The following is a 23,217-nucleotide window of genomic DNA, read 5'->3' on the forward strand; positions in this document are numbered from 1 at the left end:
TTCAGTGACTCATCACATGCTCACATTTCTGGAACCAGCCTTAATTCGCTGATGCTGGTGCCCTTGGCACGGTGGGAATAAGGGCACACGAGTCCATGAGGTGTTCACTTGTGTGTTACCCAACCGGCAGCGAGCCTCGTGGCGTTTGTTCCTCTCTCCTTGTATTTTGAAGTGTCCCGGGGGACAGGGGGCAGGGTGGGGTGGAGAGGGGGGCTGGTGACGGTGGGGGAGAATGCGCATGCATACACACACGCACACACACACACACACACACACACACACACACACACACACACACACACACACGTGCAGAGGGTATGCTTTTTGAGAAACAGACCTAATGAAGCAGCTTTTCTGTATTCAATGATGCAAAGGGAGGCAGAGGGAAAGTGAGTGTGACGGAGGGAAGGAGAAGAGAGAGAAGAGAGAGTACGACACCCACAAAGAGGAAGATTCGGGAGGCTGAACATCAGTCACTGTGTTCAGAGAGACCTGTCCTCACATCGTCTGTACCCCCCCCCCACAAACAAAAATGAAAAGTCATACCACCCTGACTTAATCGCGTGTTTGTCTGAGCCTCTGCCAGAGAGCATTTTTCCCTCATCCTCATCTCTCTCTTCGTGATTATTTTCCTCTTTCCTATTTTCTCTCTCTCTCACTTCTCCCACACACACTCATCCTCTCAGAGTGGTGATTTATCCCTTCATCTCCAGAGTGTCATTGAAGAGAGCCGTTTGGCTCTCCAGACTAATAAGCGTCGCAGAGATGGAGAGGGGATAATGTTATTGACTTCCAAGCTAGACGGCAGCCTGCCGGTGTGTGTGTGTGTGTGTGTGTGTGTGTGTGTGTGTGTGTGTGTGTGTGTGTGTGTGTGTGTGTGTGTGTGTGTGTATGTCTGTGTGTTATTTCGTATGAATGTGCAGTTTTTCCGCGTGAATTTTGATGGTTTTGTGCAAGTAGCTCACTCATCTCTTTGGTGTGCGACCGCACACAATGTACAGAGTGAGACACTTCCCGGTCAATTAGGGAAGTCGAAGGTCAGTCAACGACCCATTTGTTGTTTCATTAGCTTGCCGAATAAATCTTTGCTGGGTGGATTCTTACAGTGACACAATATATTTGTCATTCTACATGTCGCGTGTAGGTGCATGCTTGAAGGAAAAACTCTCGGATTTCCCCGAGAGTTTTGATAAACACAGTTATAGAAACGGTGGGCCGACCTTGCTCCACAAATAGCAAATACGGCAGCATATACGAAGCATGTGGATTCGATTGCAGGAAACAGGATTTGAAAAGCACCTGCTATTTGTTTTTCATGGAACACACCCACACCTTCACTTATTTTGAATGTGAACCTGTGTGATTCTGTCATGCACATGAAGTGTGCGAATGTGTGCAGCGAAAAAAAAGCAACAACGAAAAACCGCGGGGAAAGCTCACAGTACACAGATAACATATGTAGTACAACTGTAACCTCGCGCGCGGGAGGCATGATGGGGCAGATGATGACTCCACGAGGCTGCAGACATGTCAGTCAGTCGCGGCTCCTCCCCGGAGAGGCTGTGGATCCTCTGTGCTAATTTTAGAAAAGCTGCGAGGAGGCTGGGGAACGCTGGAGCTGCTGAGTTGGGTTTAACCAGACCAAGCAAGGAGGCGTTAGCACTTCCCCCCACTGCCTGGAGCTGTGTGCACTAGAGAACACACAGTACGTGGCGTATAGGAATTAAAAGGAAGTGTGAGGGGAGGAGGTGAAAAGAGCAGAATCCATAGTTGAAAAGAGAAGTTGGTCCATTAAAATCAGCCGATATGAGCCTTTCACATACACATCCGTATCTGCGTTTCTTCGCCAATATACAGAAATACTAGTATAAACAATGCAAAATATGTGCATTTATGTTTCCATGACAGAAATAATGTTTATTTTCTTAATTCCAATTCTACACATTTGTTTGTGTTCGTGTCGAGCGGAACCAACCGTGACGTCACCCGTTGTTGTACGGTACCAGCTGCCAATCACACGGTATCCACTCCCCAATGCATATTGTCTATGTGACTCTAAATAAAAAACACAGTTTACATAATAAACATCGTGCTGTATTGAAGAAAATTTGAAACTAGAGATCGAACCTTAAGCTCCTCAGGGAAATGTTGACTGACGTCATGAATCGTCGCTTCTATAGAAACGGACTTGTTTTTGCAACCAGTGAGTCGCCCCCTGCTGGTGATCTCAGATAATACTGATTCCAGGCACTTCCGCAGTGGCTTCACTTTTCCAGATTTGTGTGCATTTTATTATATAGGGAATTCTTTACTCTCCAACATCAGTATCGGCATCGGCCCCCGAAAATCCATATCGGTCGGGCTCAAATAACATATATATATTTTTTTAAATTGCATCCAGGCACTGGCTAGAATGCCGGCTAGAGTGCCTGTGCCATGTGATGGAGGATGTGTGCACGTGAGCGTGTGCCCGCTTGAATGGTGTGATTAATGTGGCTGTTTGTCACCAGCATAAGCCAAGATTATACCGCTCACCCGCCGCTGTTTGTGTTTGTGCGTATCCTCTTATTAATGTGTTTGCATACCGAGGCACACACTGCGTAGATACCACCCCCCCCCCCCCCTTTATTATCACAGTATCGTACCTTGTTTATTTATTTGCATGCATAAAGTTTGCAATCAGCCCCGCAGTTAAAGCTTAAAAGGAGAAAGCGGGAGAAAAAAAGGTGAGAGTAATCCATCTTTTACTCTTATCTTTTGAAGGAGCACATCATTGCGAATGCCTGCACACACTGGAACACTGGAGTGAGAGTCACTATTGTTTTGGCTACAGGCTACAACTGGTTCTAGCTGGATTTAAAGCTACAGCTGTGTTTTTTCTTCTTCTTCTTCTTCTTCTTCATTTTGCTAAGCTGAGTGTTGAATATGTTTCCCTGAGTCGTCTGCAGCTTTGTCCTTGACTCTCTCGCGCCATCCAAGAAATAATTATAGTGCTCAGCTCCTGCACATAGTGGAAGAGGAGAAGCGATGCTCTTTCTTCTCACTCAGCTCTCATCCCTTGTCTCTGACTGCACCGGCGTGAACTGATTTACGAGGTCTCTAAGTAGATGATAATGTAACCAAATGGCAGTTCACCTCCGTCTTAAAACGGCACTCGATGCGATTGGCTGTTCGTATGAGGTCGCAGTTCAAGCCCCCCCCCCCCTTGCCATTCAGACTCTATTGGCTTTAAGGGCTCTTTCACGGTGAGTCATGTTTATTTCATTGTCCCTTTTACGGCACCGCTGTTCCCTCTTTTAACCCCTTGCCTCCCCACACGCGGCTAAATGTTCCGCCGGCACACAGGAGAGTAAGTTATAGAGGTCATAAATATTAGATGGCCTCGGCTTCGACCGGAAATGTGTGCTAATCTGTTTCGAGTGCAGGAGAGGGACTTCGCCTCGGCTCCCGATCTCATTAGTTTGTGATTTCTGCCTGTGATCGTGTTGCATTATATATAAGTCAAATAATTGTAATGATGTATTAATATAATTTAGTGAAAACTGAGAGCAACATGTCATCTGGAAGCTCGGTTGGCTGAAGCCCACGATATGTAACTGCTGCAATCTGTTTCCTGATGCAGCCTGAGACCTCTGCAGGGAAGAAGTGGACTCTTCTCCTCATTTACTGTATGTTGAGCGACACATTGTTTATTTTTGTTTCGATGGATTCCATTCAATGTCTCTCTCGTAGCATACGTCGACACGTTGTAACATTTCTTTTGTTTCTGAACGAAGCGTCCAAAAAAATTCCACATGAAATGAATGATTTAAAAAATCAGTTTCTATAATTTTACTCATTTTTATGAACATTTCAGTTGATTATGTTATGTCACTGTAGAGCTCAATATAACTTCAGTTCCAACCATTAGCCAAAGGCCTGAACACCTAATTGACACTTCATTTTAATCTTTATTACACTATAGCAATAATATCTATCTAGGCCCCTTGAATCTTGCCTCCATCATTTAGCATACATTCATTTCAGACACATAATGCTTATTTACACTTACAGTACATATCCGATGTTCTTTGAAATCTCACAGTGGTTATTACAAATGTGTTTTGGGGCACATTCATATGTGGACAAGACTCACTGACCAAATATGAATATGGCATGTGCAAGCGATAAAAATGCTAAACTTACACTATCTAATGAGTGTTGATTATTCTACAGTATGATACTATATGTGAGTTCACTTAAAAGGATGAGTGTTCATTTCTTCTTCGCAGCTGCTCCTCCAGCACGTGTGGGCGGAGGGCAGCATTAAAGACACCGTGAAGCTACATCGGGCTCAACGGCTAATCGCTGATATAGTTTTGGACACATCAGTAGAGTGAAAACAAGGCAGATGTTTAAAATTACATGAAATATCCTTAAGCGTATATGTTTCTTTTTGTAGCCGTAGTCGCAACGTAAGAGGGGACATTTGTTGACGGCATCTTGGGCCCCAGAAAAACAGCACGTGTCATTAAAAGTAATGATAAGGGCAGCATGCAGTTTCATGCTCCGCGTCTCTCTCCACGGGCAGCGTGTGAACTGACAGAGAGCGATGTGGCGAGGCGGGCCCAGGCCTCCGACAGCGGAGATACAGTAATAGCCAATAAGGCGACGCCACTCTGGATGAGTGACAGGCTCGAAGCGAGTATGTGTACAAAATCGCTTGTTTATACATTCGAAACCATTCACACTGTTGACAGGTGATCTACTGTTCATCGAGTGCTCGCGGCAAATCACGAAAAGGCAGTCCAATGCAATATGCAAACTCATCCAGTAGCACGAACAGAAAAAGGTAAATCAATGGTAAATGCATTATAATGCGTCAGACGGACACGTGCAAACAAACAACCCACACGGGCCACATACAGACACCGAGCGACGCCAGTCTATCAAGACGCCGTTCTGCAGGAAGGTGGATGTGAAACCGATCCAGTGCTCCACTGCCGTCGCTTCCCATTTTGGCTCAGACAGGCAGCTGTCAGGCTGATGCAATAGGCAGCGCTCAGGAGACATGCTGTCAAACAGGGTTTTGATTGTTGATGTGAGTAATATGGAAGGTGGATGACTCCATAACATTGTAATATTATAGGTAGAGCACATCCATTCCAATAAAAAGGAAAATCCACTGTGTAGTGATTCAGCCACACAGTATGAACAGACTCAGAGCTAACCAGCAGATAACTAAAGTGCCGACGCTGTCATCGGGCGTTAGAATCTGGAGCGGCGTCAGGATGTTTCCTCAAGCCGAAGCGGCGTCCTCATGTTTAATGCATACTGCACGTTCGCCCGTGGACACGCCTCAGATCTTTTTTTTCGCTCCTTTGGCTTCCCATGAGCATCCGAAGAAACAGGTCTTTTCAGCGTTTCTAAATTTTAAATTATTGTGCATGACCATCTAGCCCCCCGCTGGAAAGCAAACTGAATGAAGAATGCGAGCTTGATTATTTCCCCTCTGCTCTCGCATCTCAAGATAAGGCAGATAAAACCCGACACCCAAGTCAGCCAGCTGCTGCGTTTTTTTAGTTTTTTCCACGCAGGTTCCCTACAATTTGCTACAATCAATTTTGTGATTTAGTTCTCTGTGCCTGAAGAGCAGATAGGAACCTGCTGCATTGCACTGGAAGATAAAGGATCATTTATATAGACTTGATATATAGCCGTTGCAAAATGTCTTGAAGAATAGTTGAGTGTCACTCGTGTTTCAGTTCTTTTCATTGTGCAGGGTTTTTTTTTTTACACAATTCTGAGAAAATCTGCAAAAGGAAATGCAACTGGGATGTACTGTTCTGTCCATCCACCACAGTAATGTCAATATAAGGAGTTGGATTGTGAAAACGCCGAGAGAAAAAACAGCTGGTTGCGTGGGGTTTCATTAAACCGTTGCGGGAGACGAGGGCGCGACACAATGATGGAATTGAAATAGCCTCACATAATGAAAAACAGCGTGATGGAAATGAAATTCACATTCGTCATATGTATTTGCTATTTGAGGAATGTCACCGTCGCTGTCGTGATAGGGGTTAAGAGAAGAGAGAGTCAGGTAAGCAGTTTCAACTGGATCTTTAATCTCAGCTCAAGCCAAGATCAGATCGCACTCACTTGGTTCTCACTATTAAACTGTCCTCCTCCTGCCGCGCAGGCCTTCCGTCTTACACGCATGTTCTCATAATCTGATTAAACATCTGCTTTCCATCAACATTCTGAAACATCGTGTCAGGGCAACTAATTGCCAGGGACATTTCACAACGAGGTTATGCAATCAACGAAAACTCTGACATCGCTCACACAGATGTTTTATTGTCTGCCTATTTTTGTATACTCTGTATTTACGTTTCTAATCCTCATTTTTTTGAAATGGTCTTTGGTTTCATATTCTGTCTTGCACTCTAACGTTAGTCTGCCCCCCCCCCCCCCCGCAATTCACTGCACCCTGAATCAGCATGGTACAAGTAAACAAGTGAATCTCTGGAATCTCATGACTCTTTTAACTGCAGCCTCACTAATGTTTTTTGGAATGTCTTTGGTGTTTCCTTTTGAACGGCACCGCATTTTTAGTGCGTTTTCCTCAATTCCCTGTTGCTGAACCTTCTGGGTTCCTCTTCGATCCCAGAATACGTGCAGACAGCAGCCCCGGTCTCTGATTGCATAATTGGCCGCTGCTTTTTTTTATAAATCAGATGCTGATATACATGCAGATCTCGGGAGTGAATAGAAAGGCTTCTGTTGACAAATCTGGCCTTAAATGCGCACAGTGATGGATTGCGTACTGTATTTAAAGTGAGCTTCAGGTCTCTGAGCATCAGTTATAATGCTCTCTGGACTTTCCCTTGCAGCGGAGAGGATCCGTAAAAGACCCTCCTTCATGTTTCCATACATCACTTCTACTTAATTGTCCAGTATTAGCAAGAGCAGTGCACCGCATCTCTGTCTCGCTCCTTTTGCAAACTCATCCTCAACCTCCTCACACCAGTATTCGCTCCGCACAATTGCCTCAGTTGATGGGATTGGACCTCAGGCACCTGCCCCCCACCCCATTCTTCAGACAGCCTCCGTCCCTCCATCGGTCACTCCCGCCATTCACACCCCCTCCCCCCTGCTGTCACTCCAAACCTCATCACTCACTCCATGGAGACTCCACCATCAGCAGCCAATAATGAGCCTCAGTGACACAAACACACACACACACACACACACACACACTGAAAAACACTGAAGGTGAAAGTGACACACTGTAGCCAGAAGGTCACTGTTTAGATTGCAGTAGAATAGAGAATAATATTCTGATGCTTCTATTCACACTTGAAGCGGCAGCAGCCTTACACCATATCACCAGGTATTTCTACAGATGTTTGTCAGTTACAGAGCTACATTCACACACTTTTTAAGAGTTGAACGTCCAACTAGAGCGAAAGCCACTCTAACAGACTGCCATTTTCATCCAAAAAAGAAGAATCCATTGTTCGTTTTTTTTGCCAACATTGGCGTAGCCCATTTAACAAAACACTGACATGTTGGGCGGCTGCGGCTCGGGAGTTGGAGAGGGTCGTCCACTTACCGTCACGCCGCTGGTTCAATCCCAGGCTCCTCCAGTCCGCATGCCAATGTGCCCTCGGGCGAGACACTTAACCCCGCACTTATCGATGGTTGACCTTCTCATGGACTAGGAAACGGCATGCAAGTCAAACACGTTTTGGCCTGGACGTCCTGCTATGGGGTTAGGGTTAACCCTAGCCCACCGTAACCATCCTCTTTGTGTGTGCATGTATTTAGATACCTTTGTGAAAGATTCTGACGGTTTGATGAGAAGGCTCTGCTGAAGTAAAGGTCATGCAAGCTTCAAAATCAATAAATGAATCCACGTGCACACTGCGGATATCCAAAGAAAATGTATACATAGTAATTTTCTAATATTTTAAATTAGGACCAAAGTCCCATGTATACTGCGCGACAAGCTGAGTGGCTCAAAACATGGACACTACCTCATTCTTCCCCCGATTCCCTTCAACAAGGTCACGTCATCAGCCAATAAGAAAACTCGTCAACCCCCGTTGATCTGCTCTCTGCGGGTCTATTAATAAAATCACCGGTCCATTGAAGACAATCAAAGCGGAGACTAATCATCTCTTACATTATAGGAGCTGAGCACCCTCCTTTCCATGTACAGATACAAGGCCATCTACCATAATGTGTCCTACTCTGTCGCAAGTCGTCTAAGTCTGCCTCATTTCCCCCTGCAGCACGTCTTCACTGCCCTAAACATTGTGAAGTTGAGAAGGGTTTTCATTTTATTTATGTGCTCTGTGAATACTGCAATAAAATGAGCAAGTACTTTTAGGTAATGATCGACTGCGGGCGTCTCGATGCAATGTGCTTTTTCAGGAATCTTTGAAATCGCATTTCTCGGATACTAATTTGAAAACTTCTTTACCCGGGGAGTTAAAGTCTTCAGTCTTACACGCATGTTCTCTCTCATGATGAACATCTGGTTTCTATTAACTTCCTGAAACAATGATGCTTCTGGCTAGACTCCGTGTCGGGGCGACCGACTGCCAGGGACGTTTCACAACAAGGTGCTAAACTCTGTAATGAGAACAACCGATTGCCAGGGACATTTCACAACCAGGTTATGCAATCGACAAAAAACACTCACACAGATGTTTTTTGTCTGCTGCTCGCATTGTTTGCAACCTTCGTTCGAATTTCAAGTCAATGTGCTTCATGTATGTCACGATTTATTCAGTTATGTCATTTTGCTGTCATCGATACACCAACCTTTCAGATAAGCCTAAAACTGTATTTGGAGCTAACTGCACCCCCTAATACGGTTTGCTCGTGCCACAAGCCACAGGGGCGGCTTGTCGCTGCTGGTCTTAACACACAGTGTCACTCTGTTTCTCTAGAGACCCCCCCCATCTGCCACCCTCCCTCTCCTGCTCCGACTCCCAAACTCTCTTTTCTCCCTCTTCTTTTTTCCCTCCCCCCCTCGTTGTCTCCGCTTTCCCATCTCTGGCCGCCTTTTGTTCCACGGTTTCTTTTGCTTCCTCCGTGTCACTCGTGTTTATGCTCCCCTCTCTCTCTTTGTCTCTGTCTCTGTCGCTCGTCTCCCCTCAGTCTGTGCGCACGCAGACATCCAAGGGCCGCCGCAGACAGGTTGTCCGCCGCGGCTCCTCGAAGGGGTCCCGTCGAACACGAGATGAGAACAGAAGTGTCAGGGGGGTGACAATTCGCCTCGACATCGATGTCGCCTGACGAGGACAAACTCTGTTGTTTATATATATATATATGGTGGATCATAAATCCATAAGAAACTCTATATACCCAACTTTCTCACTGCTCTCGTTAGTACTTTAATACTGTATCCTGGGCTGAATTTAATTGTGGCTGCAGTGAAGGGGCCAGTCGAATAGATCAACCATACAGCACATTCTCCCCGAATCTCCCTCAAACGTAAGCCCGTCTGACAGCGCAGCCTGCCTTTGAAGAGAGAGACATCACCCACGATGCTCCACATTCACTTGACACGCCACGTCTCACCACCGAGCCTTTAAGCCGCACGGTAGCACGGTTGGCATTAGCCTCGCGTCGGGACGGCGGCGGAGCACATTGTTCGCGTTCGCCCAACTATGATGCTCCCACTGTCATTAGCACGTGCCGCCGATTCTCTCGCCCTGGGGGTAAGATGGAACAGAAGAAAAAGTGCAAGGCAGACCAAGTGAGACACAGGGAGGGTGAGATGACATGGGGTCCTGTTGAAACGCAATGTGTGGGATGACGCCGCGACCTCGGATGACTTTGGTTCCCAGGGTTGTCGCACAAACATCAATTGCTAAAAGCACAACTGGGACTCCGGGCTTGTTTATCTGAAAAATGTGGTGCAAACATGCGTTTGATACGTCGGACATCAGCACAGATCGAGTATACTTCACCCTGGGACGATAGCACTCATTGTAGCCTCTGTGTGTAGTGGCGGTTATGGGCTCGGCAGGCGAACAGCCGTAGCATCTCCGGCTCAGGTCCGTCTGTAGACACACAATGTCTCCTGTCTCTAATCCTGTCATTAGACTCATCTGGTTTCCCTTGACACTTTTTAAGTCTGATTAGTGATTCGGGACAGTTTGATATCCTGCAGTGATCTGAAGGAGGTTAATGTTGTGGACCAGAGCTTCCGAGAGGTGACAATGCTCCCTGTCTTCAGGCCCCATGGGGTCAGACTGCAGAGCGAGCTCAGCTGTGTCTGTGTGTGTGTGTGTGTGTGTGTGTGTGTGTGTGTGTGTGTGTGTGTGTGTGTGTGAAGGGCAGAAGAGAATGGGAGATGGTAATAAAGGAGCTAATTGCTTCCAGTGGATTTTGAAATCGAACTGGGGCCGGCCAGCGCTCAAATGGAATATTGATGACCGCGGCGAAAAAATAAGGGAAAATGACCCGGCTGTATGGTCGATACGAAAGCCGCACATCTGCGCCGAACATGTCTCAACAGGCAATACGTTTCCCCTGGCTTTTATGGATCCGTATACACTTACCACCAGTTTAACATTGCTGAGGTGCACAAATATTACATTATATCAATTTGCTCCCTCAATTATTCATAGCGACAATGCGATATTGATAGTCTTTACAGCTCCACAGCAACTTTCTAATCACGCCATCTTAATTAAAACACATACGGGCAGTCTAACGTTCCACAGGCAGGTGACTCTCTGTGGGTCAAATATAATACTTGATATCGGACTTTGCAAGTTGAGCAGGAAAGAGAGGAACTCGGTGCTGTCAAGTTCAAAGGAATTATTGATCTTCAACCAGACCAAAGGGTTTTTATTTCTAAAGGTGCAATGCCTTAATGACTAAAGTTAGTATGATGAATTCTCTGGCGACACTGAATGTCAACACATAATTTTAATGGCAATTCATCCAGTAGCTGTTAAGATGCTGCAGTCCGGACCAAAGTGGCAGATTGAGTGACGTCGTCGTCAACAGAGCTGCAGTTCCAGCTCGGCTAAAGAAGAGACTCTGAACTATTGCTCCGACAAAACCGTTACCAGACCGGTCAGCAGGTCGCCGCTCCTCGAACCCGACATACATTATTTCACAAGTCACTCAGCACTGTGGCAGTCAGGCGTCCACTCATGGTTATGTTGGCTCTTTGCACCTTCAATAATAATGTGAACAGGAATCCCTTTGTGTTGCTCGAGCTCGTCTTGCAATTTGAGCTGCAGTCCTCAGGTGGACTATCTTGTTGGAGTATGCTTGTTAGATGAGGGGAGGCGTTGCCATGACACCAACCTTTCTACTTTGGGACAGGTGAGAGCAGATAAGATCAGGTGTCTGAGGTGGATCTGAAGGGGGGCAGGATGCGGCACAGGGGACCTGCCGGTGTCTGTTTCTACAGGACATGGTTCAGTTCCAACCGTTTCAAGAATTCTCTCGAGCCCACACGTACAATAAGACCAGATGGAGTCGAGGAGCTAGAAACCCATTTTGTCGCGGACGAGGACGACGACAATGTAACCTCACTGTGGATATAGGAATCAATATGTATTTAATCATCTGAAGGAGTTTCCCTTGGAAAAAAATAAATAAAACGACCCTGACAGAATTTGATGGACCTATCATTTTGCATGTGATGTCTGAGGCGATTGTTGGAGAAGACTATTTTATGGCTACACAGTCTACGGGCTTCTCCACGCGGCGAATGTCTGTGTAATTTCTTAGAGTAGATGCATGAAATCAGAGGAGATGGAGAGGGTTTTTTTTTGATTCTCCCAAGTATATTCTGCTGCCTTCTCTGTGTTGTGCTGTCTCAGTGGTAATAATGGGTTTCTATTTATACCCCTGGCACATGGATGAGGGGCTTTCATGGGGCCTTTGTTGCCTCCCGTACTATTTCCTCTTTGCCTCTGTGTTTTTGCGCAAAGACATGAGTTTGACGCCGAGGGGGGAATTTCCTCCATGACCGGAATCAGCGCCCCATCATCCCACGGCCTCGCTCCACTTTCCCCCTTTGTTTCTCCCTCCGTATTCTCATTTCGTCCCTCCTCCCGCAGCCCTCTGTCAGCTCCACAACGCTGCTGCCGTGTGTTTACATGTAGCCTGATCCAGAACAACAGTCGGAAGCCCTCCCGCAGCCCTTGTTCGCTCTCTCCTTCTCCTTCTCATCTCTCTCTCCTTCTCCTTCTCATCTCTCTCTCTTTAATCCCTGTAATCTGATTGATTACAGAGTTTCCTCACTCTCTGTCCCGAGCAGCGTGGTCTCACCTTACGCTCCGTGTTGATGTAAGAAGTCAGGAAGTCACTCTGCAGCAGCCGAGTGATATGAACCTGTAAAAAACCCAGGCTGAGTTTGATTCATGTGCACCATTAGTGGGGAATAGTGTTCCATCACAAGTCGTCTGTCTGTCTGGAGGCTGTACGTGAAACCGAAACCCCACGGTGGTTCAGATGGGATTTTATGATCTGAACTGAACGACAGGATTATCATTGTTGTAATTATGGCGAGCAGTGGATTGTGTGTGTGTGTGTGTGTGTGTGTGTGTGTGCGACGGTGTGTTTGCTTGATGTAACCTGCTCTGCAGCATGCAGCAGTTCTCATATTTACTGAATCTGCTTCATGAATGCTTCAGGCACCAACATGGAAGCTAAACTTGTAACATGTATAAAGGATTTTACAATTGAATTGTGAGAACATGAGCACATTTGTGACAGTTCTCCCCCCTTGTCGTTTCAGCGAGGGAGGAAAACGTGGCCACCTTCCGCGGCTCCGAGTACTTCTGCTACGACCTGTCCCAGAACCCCATCCAGAGCAGCAGCGACGAGATCACGCTGTCCTTCAAAACCTGGCAACGCAACGGCCTCCTCCTCCACACGGGCAAGTCGGCGGACTATGTCAACCTGGCGCTGAAAGACGGGGCCGTGTCGCTCGTCATCAATCTGGGCTCCGGGGCCTTTGAGGCCATTGTCGAGCCGGTCAATGGAAAGTTCAATGACAACGCCTGGCACGACATCAAAGTGACACGCAACCTGAGACAGGTAATCGGGGGTAGCCGTGATGGACGGCGGATTGGAGACAGGCGGATTTAGTTTTTTTTATTCATTTATCTTCTTTCTTTTTCTTTGGCTTTAGATTAGTCGCTTCCAAGAGCTATTCAGAGAGAGAGCTGGCAGTAACAATGTCACGTTTCTGATTGGTTGTCATTCCATTACCACGGTTCAGAAACATTACTGAAATAGATGTCATGATTTTCAGTTGTCTCTATACTTACATGAAATTCTTTTTCGTTTTAAATTCATGATTTAACTTCTGCTCTACGAGATGAACAGGTAAAAAGAAATAAATCAGTGCGGAGCAGATCTTCGGCGTGCGATTGATGGATTAGTAAAGGTACCGTTGTGCTGGGGGTTTCCCTCCCCCCTGTTTATCGACATACTGAACTTGAGTTCCCTGCGTCCTCAAATTAAAGTTATCTGATAATTCTATTTGTGTCACACTCGCCCACGTTGACGCGTCGATCAGATGATTTTGCTTTTTTTAAAAGCCGGTCTTTATGTTTGTGTAGAACATAGACTCTCACGTTAAAGCCAGGCGGGGAGCCTTTGTCCTCGAGCCGCGCACTAATGTAGTATTTATAGCTCAGATGATCATGATGCTTTTTAAAGGCGGTGTGTTATTTGACAGACACTGTTTACCATCTTCTTGATGTAATTTAAAATTAGCTTGGGTTGCTGTTGGGTGGCACTTTTATGTATTAGTGTAATAGGTGAGACGGCACTCGCTTGTTGCGTTGGTCTCAGAGCAGCACAACAAGCGAGTGCCGATTTTCCTGACCCTCCGCGGCAGTAAGCTTTTGCCCTCCGCAGGTTAGTAAAACAGTTGTAGCCCGGAAAATCCCGACAGGATAAACACAGTTTAGTGGGTTTAGAAGCTAAGTGCCACGGGTTTGCCGGTTTTCTTCCTTCTCTCTTTCTCTCTTTCTCCAGATCTGTCTTTCTTTCACCGCCATCTTCTTTCCTCTCCGAAGGGCACTCTTTGATAGACTGAGGGTGAACAAAAACACTGCAGGTTTGGTTGGGATTTTAGGCCATCCTACACAAATTTATATCTGGTAGTCCCACATTTTCCCACGTCTTTTTTCTTCTTTTCTTGCAGGACTCAGATGTAGAAAATTTGGCTAGGATGGCAAGAAGGCACGGTTTACTCGACAGCGAATCTCTGACAAATCACGCAGTGTTCTTTTGTTCACCACGACACTACCTCCTCCATGATAAAAGTCATTTGATTTACTACTAACCAATATCTAACCAACTAATGTACTAACTAACATCCTAATTCTTCATCTTTGCTTTTGTTTTTGTTTTTTTGTTTTTTCTGTCCATCCTTATTAACAACCTTTTTTGTTCACTATTCTTTTGATTTCCTTTCTTCCCCTTTTTCTGGAAAGCAATCAGGCATTGGACACGCTATGGTAAACAAACTACATTGTCTGGTAGATATCATTCTTATTGTCTTTTTTTTGGGTTTGCCGTGTGTCCCCTCCCCCTCTCTTCTTTTTATTCGTTCTCTTTGAGTTCCATCCTAGACACTCTTATCAAAAAATGAGGAGATGGGTTTGTATTACCAGGCAATTGTTTCTTCGCTTCTTCTCAATTTCCTCCCTGACCTGCCAACAACCTTCTTCTTTACCCCACAATCCCCCATCCCGTTTTTTTTTTCACTTTGGCTTTTACTTTTTTTCTCTTTCTTTCCTCCACATTACTGCAGATTTCAAACAAGTAAAAAAAAGAAAAGAATTGACTTCTTTGCCTTTGTTAGGGCAACTTTTTTCTTTTATTTTTTTGCACAAGAAGTCCCCATTTTTTGTGAGGACTGTCATCCAGAACTGACAGAAGCTTGCCACAATCCCAAAGATGGGGACCTCGACACCGAGCCCTAAAAGAGCAACTACAAAAAAAATAAAATGGCAACCCTTTAACCATCATTGCGGGAGCTCTGACAGTTGTTTCCAACTCACAATGGCGCATGGCATGCCCACACTCCATCGACCGCTCACCTCCCAGACTCATACAACCTCAACCCTGTCAACCAGAATAACCACTAACACTCTAATTCACTCACTCACCTTCCACCTGTCACTGTGTCACCCATCCTGCCCCCTCCCTGTGTGTGTTTTCGTAGCATGCTGGTGAAAGTGGTGTTCGTGTGTCGTGGCTAACCTTGATCAACCATCACACCTGGGCCCGTATGCAGAACACCTCAGGGAATGAGCACACCGATCCACCATTGTCGGTTTGTCCGGTGACACCGGAGCTAAACCCGATCAGCGATCAGCACGAGCTATTCCGAGAGTGTGTCTGCATGCGGGCTCCGGTCTTGATTGTGCACGAGCCTCTGCACCCAATGTGGCCTGCTCCAGCTTTGTATGGCACCATTGATCCACTTACTCCCTTACATGTCCAGTTAAGTGTGATTTAATTTGCCTTCTAACAGTGGTGACCTTGGTTTGCACATTGATGTGGCGTGAAGAGCCTCTCTTTGTTTCGCATGCGTGTGGATATATAGATGCGGATGTGTGCAAGGGAGGTGACAGTGTGAGACTGACGGTGGGAGAAACGAACGAACGTACGAGCGAGGGAGTGCGTGTGTGAAGGCGAGGTTGTCCGTTGTGTGTTCACATACGTGTGTACAGTATATGTGCGTGTCTGCAGTTACCAGAAAAATCCCGAAACCTAAGACAAGTGCAATCAATTTGTCCTTGGTTTGAACGTTGTACTAACCCCCCTCCCCCCAACCTGAAGTTTTCAGAACCAAACCCAGGATCCATTCTCTTACCCCCATCAAAGATAAAGAAAATATGCCTCTGCCATATTTTCTTTACCTGTCCTGTGAATCCTACGACCAAAAATTCCATTAACAAAGTCCAAACGCTGTCTGGTCCAAAACGATCGCTTCGAGGTGCTAAACAATTCTGAGCAAAAGACAACAACAAAAAAAGGTCAAACGAGAAAACCAACCTACAGTTTCGAATGCAGACCGAGGAAGGACGTGTGTTTTATACACAGCACGGGTTCAAATGCATGAGTGTAATGGCTGGGCTTTGGCTATGTGTTACCCCTCAACAGGTGACTATCTCCGTGGATGGAATCCTCACCACCACTGGCTACACCCAGGAGGACTACACCATGCTGGGCTCGGATGATTTCTTCTACGTAGGCGGGAGCCCCAGCACCGCCGACCTGCCCGGGTCTCCAGTTAGCAACAATTTCATGGGCTGCCTCAGAGAGGTAGGAGGAAGTGAACACACACGCATGACTGTGTGGGTTTGTTCATTCCCGATATTGCATCTGTACTTGCATCTGATTTCAATTTCTGTTCTGGGACTAGTTGTCACGCGACTGCTTTATTAGTATTTATTCAGCGGGAGCAGCTGTTTTTAGCCACGGAGAAAAGTAATAATCAGCATACTTTTCCTCTGGAAGTAAGGGAAAAAGGGGGGAAGAAAATAAAATTGCATTATCAATTAAAGCTGCTGAGCCGGCAGGCGAAGCATCAGACTTTCAATATTCCCTTGCTTAATTTAATTCATAACACTTACTCCAGTTTGGGTGTGAGAAAAGATCGCAAAATTGCTTCTGTCACATGTAATTTGCGGCATCAGCCCGGAGAACGCCGCCGAAGCACCTCCCAATGGGCGGCAGTCAGAAAATAAATATTTGCCTGTGATGAAATGCGAAAAAAAAAGAGCGCTGTTGTTTCGGGACATTTATAATGCATTCGCAGGCTCTTTGAGCTTGTGAGCAAAGCCCGAAAAAAATACGGAGGAGCCGGGGACTTATAAACTAAGTGCCTTGTTATTTACATTTTGCTAACCATTACTTATTCTGCAGCAAGCGGGGGGAGGAGTGGTGGCTCCGCTCAGCTGTTCAATACGTCTGAATCTATTTCTTCAGTTGAGCAACAGTCTCGGAAATCTGCAAATGCAAAATAAGTTTTTCTTAAGAACTGTTCAAGCCACATCTTAAACCGTTAAAATTGAAGGCTCTTGTGAACATAACCTCCTAAAACCTGTGGTTTTTCTGTAAAAAAATCAGACGTTCCATAAAACCTTTATTTGTCAGCCTCTGAAGAGACATGAACGAAGGTAATAGTTACCCTTGTAATGGCGTCGCAGCAGGTCAATCTTTTCCTCGGGCTTTCAGTAAAACTGGCTCTTACTCACTGCAAAACTCCCCCTCCTCCTCTAACATGTTTCTCGCCCGGACCCTTGGCTATAGGGGTCAGCAGGCACGTCAAAATCTGTGTCTGAACCTTCTCTGTCGCCGCTGTCGTCGTTGTCTTTGTTGTTTTCATCCACGTAACTGCTGTCCTCGGCCTCAGAGTCGCTCCCCTCGCTCAGGCTGTCAGCCGCTGTCTAAACCGCGACTCTGAAAACCTTTTGCCCAGCTAAGACACTAAACCACACAAATTACATTCCCCATCGTGCATTTCACCTTCCCCTGAAGTCATTTTCAGCTGATCATGATGTATTTAATCATCCATGTGTCTAAAAAATAAAACAATATCATATAAAGCTTGCGACCTTCTCCAAAGGGAGTTACAAGCATATCTTACCTTATGCTACAGTAAAAACAATATTGTATACTCAAAAAAATACTCCCATCACAACCCTCTCAATTTCTTCCGAAGCCAGTAGAGTCCAGTGATGTAGAGCAAACCTCAGTCCAGCGCCTCACAACATTCCTTTCACTCAGCTAAGCTGGCTCCCGTTAAACCACAATACACTCTGACTTCATACTGCTTTCAGGGGTGCATGCACGCGTACGCTCACACACTCTCACGCGCGTGCTCACACGCACACACACACACACACAGATACATGCACGAGCACATTTGGGCGACGGCCTCTGAGAAAGTCACCTTGTCTGCATTGTTTCATGCTTCGGCTGAGCGGCCCGGGATCTTGTTCCACCAGTCATCACCACGTTGGCTAATGCATTCCCCCCCTTAAACCCATCCTCAAACTGCCACGACACCAACATACTGCATATGCATATATATATATATATATGTTCATTTTTAGCCTTGACCCAGACATTCCTCTGCTTTCCTCTCAGGCTCCATGAATAAATTGTGAACATGTCCCTGGCAGTGACTTCACATGTGATTGTCATGGGCTGTGGCCCAGGAGGTAGAGCAGGGGATGTGGAGCTCTGTTCAGAAGGCATGTGGTCCGTCCCAGGCTCCTCCAGTGTGTGTGTGTGTATGTGACTTGTGGTGTACAGATCTAAGAGTGGTTGCTGGGACTAGAAAAATCACTGTATACCATTAACATCCAGCCCATGTTCTGTTTTAGGAAAACTGGCTAATCTCCGTGGTTTACAGCTCACACGATACAGAGGGATCGGCCCTTTATACAGAAAGATAAGAACTGTCTGATGGTACAAAGTAGAGCATGAACGTATCATAGCTGAACAAATGCATTAACAGTGCACCTGGTGTGCAGATCTAGATTCACAATAGCATACGCCCTCCGATGGAAACGATCCTTCTTCCAGTATTGCATTTCATGTCATTTGTGTATTTATGATTGCGAGATAGGAGGATTTTGTAATTTGAGCTTCTCGTATGCAATGGGATGCGAGTCCAGGACAATGCATGAAACATAAATGAGCAGTCGGGGCCAGTACGGCGAGTCAGCCTGCCAGGTGGTTGAGTACACATAAATATATAAACTGTCTCAACACATCTACAGCACCAACATAATGCAAGGCTCTTACTATTGTCACGACTCCACCTGACCTCTGGTTGTCAGGGAAACGCTCCTGCATCCACCGAGCGAGACATTTCTATTGTTGAAGCTTTTTTTTCCTACCCCAATGCAGGAGGTCCGCCTCCTTTTGGTTCAAATACAAAAACAAATACATTATTAGACAGGAGCTAAATCAAACTGTTTCAGGGAGGAAGAGGAGCTGCAGGAAGGCACAGTATGAGGAAAGATATGCGTTTTCTGAACATTAGAGCATGTAAACCTAAAGTAATATTTTAACCTAAACCTGTATTCCCTGCTAAAAATGTATGAAGAATTTCCTCACATTCATAGTCAAACATTGTAAAAGCTTAAGCATCACACTTTGGCGTAGAAACATACGGTCACTGAGCTATTTCTTTTAACTACAATATCTACATCTTCCTTCAAACCTCTTGAATTAATTAATACATTTGTGTAAAACAAGCTTATATATGCCATGATATACATTATATAACTGTACTTACAGATTGTGACTGTCCTTTTTACACACTAGACATGGAGTCCCATTATCATGAATCTGCAGTAAGCTCCGTTTTGGTCGCAACAAACCTCTGGGAAAGATGAACTTATGGATTTGCTTCTAATTAATCAGATGAGGAGCGCTGAGAGACCGAAACAAAACAGTACATTTGCAGGCCAGAAAAAATATTGCGCTGAAAGCTGCTGCTGCATGCTTTTGTTTGGCCATGGATCCGTTAGTTGCCCGTGGCCCCTTTTCCTCTTCACACTCATGTGGATCGTGGGCCGTGATGCCGAGGCAGCGGTGTCTTCCCTCTGTTTTCCAATATTATCCAAATGAGTGTGACTCAGCACGAGTCGGCCCTTGAGAGGGGGCCAGGATCGTGAAGGTGATTCACCGTGTGGTTGGGTGGTGGTGGCAGCATTGTTGCGATCCCCGACTGTTCATCATGCTTTGCTCCATTAGGCAGGCACGACGCCATCTGCTACCCAGGACTGTGGAGAGCGACTGGCCATGTGATCCCCCTTCAATCACAATACCTCTTTGATGAATCCATTAAGCCCAAGTTCTGTTTTTCTTTTTCGATTTGTATTTGCATGCACGCTCTCATCTGCATCTCTATGCAGCATCTTTTTTCTCCCTTGCTCTCCTACACTCTTTATTCCTTCGTGCCCCCTCCCCTTATTTCTTTGGATTCAATATCCTCAGGTAATGAGGGAGAGATTCAGTGGAGCTTGGCTCTTTGCTTGGATCAGAGTGCGTCACTAGCTCTATTCAACTGAGTGTCTGGCTTGAGCTCATCAAACGTTGTGGAAGCAGGGATGTTGGTGCGTGTTGGTCCTTGTTCACCACGAGATAAAACAAGGGCAAGCTGATGAATCAGCGGATGGAGGCATGTGTCTCCACAGTGGGAGAATATGTCTCTTCATCCCCTGCCTCACAGCAAACGAGACGCTGTGTGCTGCGGTCACAGCCCTCCTTCTTGTTCGGCCTTCACCGCACTCTTCTGGCCCTCGAGGCCACAGTGGATGTCGTCCACGCTCAACACAAAAAACGCATGTCCCGCCCACGCTCGTGCATCGCCATGTGGACCGCAGCGTGTTACAAAACCCCGAGTGAGCTGAGTCGGCAGCCGCCCGGCTCGCTCCGCCAGTGCCTGTCTCACGACTCGCAGCCCCTCCTTCTGGCGTCACAGGGCACCCGTGGCGCCGCTGGAGCCGTGTAGTGGAAAGTCGTGTCATACTGTTGGGGGGGTTAGGGGTGGCAGGGGCATACGCTGTCCCCTCTCTGCTGAGAGAGGAGGAGCTGCATGCAGGAGGCGGAAGAATGATGAGTAACAAACAGAGAAGCAAGCATGGGAGGATAGAAGGTGTGAGCTTTTAATAATCCAAAAAAAGGAGTGACGGAGCGGAGAAGATGGGTGAAGGTGAAGTGCGTGTGAGCGGGTGAGGGTCAGAATCAGAACAACACTGATTTAGATGCAGATAAGGAGAATTAAGAGTGAGTGAGAAGACACGCAGAGGGGGCAAGAGACCCATATCTGGCATTTGAGAGGAACATTGTCGTCATCAATTTTGTCTTAGTCATCGCAGTATTTTTCAGGCAGCGCTTGTTTCCCCCTCCGATCGAAATGCAAATGTCACGCATGCCCTTTTAATTATCTCGCCGCCCCCGTCAGGAGGCTGAGCAGGGATGGTCGACGTTCGACCCGAGAGTTTAATGGAATCTCTTCACCTTTTCACCCGTACGCCCCGATACTGTAGGCTGGTGTGTGACACTGGTAAACATTGTTGTTTTCTTTCAGGATTTTGCTCGAATGCTCCCAACGGGCACAATTTTATTCCACATTTTGTGTAACTGTAAACCAGTATGTGACAGTACTAAAATAAATGAACTGAAAGGTATTTTGAAACTGCAGTCACCAATCTATGATCACAATCACACCTGTGATAAATGATAGCATCTGAGATGAGTAGTGTTTTTACTGTTTACAAAAATACAACTTTTTTCATCTTCCCTTTTTTGATGCCGCAATTACATTTTTTTTATTTCATTATTTCTTCCTCTGACTTATAGAGTAAGTGACACTTCACTGCCATCAGCACTATTATTTTAATCACCACTATTCTCCTTATGAGATGAACTAACACTTTCCACCGGAAATTAAACACATATTGAGCTGAGGCTAATCTCCCCAACACGTAGCGAAGACCTAATCATACATTTCATTCCAGTGTTATTCCAGTGCCGGCTTGCATTCTTAGTTTGTCGACTTTAAAGGAATAGGTTTGACGTTTTGGGGAATACATTATCGTTTACTACACAACCAGGATATACATGCTGAGCAGGGAGAGGAATATGTGGGAACGAGTTGAGTTGATAATCAGAAAGTGCATATAGACAATTTGTGGTTTTGAGAACAAACGGGGTGGTGGGGCGGGACGGTGGTGTGGTGGTTAGCACTGTCGCCTCACAGCAAGAATGTTCTTGGTTCCAATCCAGGTTCAGGCCATCTTGGAGACTCTAAATTGACCGTAGGTGTAAATGTGAGTCTGGACAGTTGTTTGTCTCTCTACGTTGCACCTGCGATACTCTGGGATTGGCTCCAGTTCAAGTTAGTGAGTTTAACAGTCTTCCCCGGCCTATTCTTGGTAGCCACACTGAGGTTGCCAAACCAGTAGATCATTGCAAAAGCTAAAATTGCCAAAATAAACAGACAGATAGAAAATTTCCAGGAGTGATCTTTCAACATGCAGTCCCCCCCAAGTTCCTCAAGAAGAACAGTCTCTGATTTTCCTTTCTGCAGATATATTTGGTGTTGGCACCAAAAGTCATTTTGTCGTCTAGGGTAGTGCCATCTGCAGTGCCCTATGACCATCTGCAGTTATTTTAAAATATTGCATGACTAATTCCAATGTTTTGGAATTATGCCTCTTTTCTGCAATGTGCCTCCATCTACAAGGCAATTCAGCACCTGACAAGTGTTCTGGAGTATCTCTCAGGGTCGAAGTTGGTGAGGCTATAATATATTATATCATTCTATTACTTCCCAGTGCTGAGCCAGTCCAGGTCCAGGATGACAGAGATGGGTGGAGAGGAAGTGACTGAAGTTAGGGAAGAAAGTGAAGCAGATAACAGCAGGTCTATGTATCTACAAAAGGGCTGTGTGGATTAGGGCCTCAGAAAAGGAAGGAAATCAACTTATAAACAGAATTAAGTGTTGAATCTAAGAGTGCAACAGTTAAAGGGACTATATGCAAGTTTTTGCTATTGCTACATAGCTTTTTATGCAACATAAAAGGCTGACAGTGTTTTTTTTGCTGTTCCTACATTTCAGAACTGTGGCACTGTGTGTTTTGGTTTTATGTGCCTAGATACGCTGACATTTAAAATATCCACTGGTTAAACTCCTCTTTACTGCATATAAAGCCTGAATGTCTTGTGCTGACAGCGTTGTAAATCTACATTTGACAAAACTAAACGTGTCTCCAGAAACAACATCTTGGTTGCTCCTTGTCGATCCTCAGGCCTTGCTTTAATCCGCACTGGATATCCCGAACACCGGCGCACTCAAACAGAACTAAGTGGGAAAACACACTGTTTGTGATACTAACTCTACTATTGCACTTGTTACAACCAAGTCATTACAATGTGGACATTAGATTTACTATGACCCCCTGTAGTTATCACTGAATATTCTAGCTTGTGGTTCATCAGCGCTGTCAGTCATCCAGTTATAATATTTACTTTACATTGATCTTCCCCCAGGAACTATAATATGTATTGTAGATTTTTCTGTCTACAGTCGCATGTGTGTTTGAAGTGAGTGTGTGGGTGTGTGTTTATCTTCACTCCACTTCAGTGGAATTACCCTGCTTCTTCATTAACACTGGGGCTAAATCAGCAGCTGACAGCAGCTGT

General features: G+C 45.7%; 1 protein-coding gene across 2 annotated transcripts in view; it reads left to right on the top strand.

The window, feature by feature from the left end:
* Positions 1–23,217, top strand: part of LOC118290297 (neurexin-3b) — a 345,685-nt gene that overhangs the window by 137,540 nt on the left and 184,928 nt on the right. For both annotated transcript variants that reach the window (XM_047328638.1, XM_047328639.1), the window contains 3 exons: positions 12,761–13,062; positions 14,472–14,495; positions 16,150–16,311. In XM_047328638.1, the coding sequence (XP_047184594.1) occupies positions 12,761–13,062; positions 14,472–14,495; positions 16,150–16,311 (488 nt within the window). The remainder of the gene's footprint in view (positions 1–12,760; positions 13,063–14,471; positions 14,496–16,149; positions 16,312–23,217) is intronic.

This window comes from Scophthalmus maximus, chromosome 18 (assembly GCF_022379125.1).
Source record: "Scophthalmus maximus strain ysfricsl-2021 chromosome 18, ASM2237912v1, whole genome shotgun sequence".
NCBI classification, from domain to species: Eukaryota; Metazoa; Chordata; class Actinopteri; order Pleuronectiformes; family Scophthalmidae; genus Scophthalmus; species Scophthalmus maximus.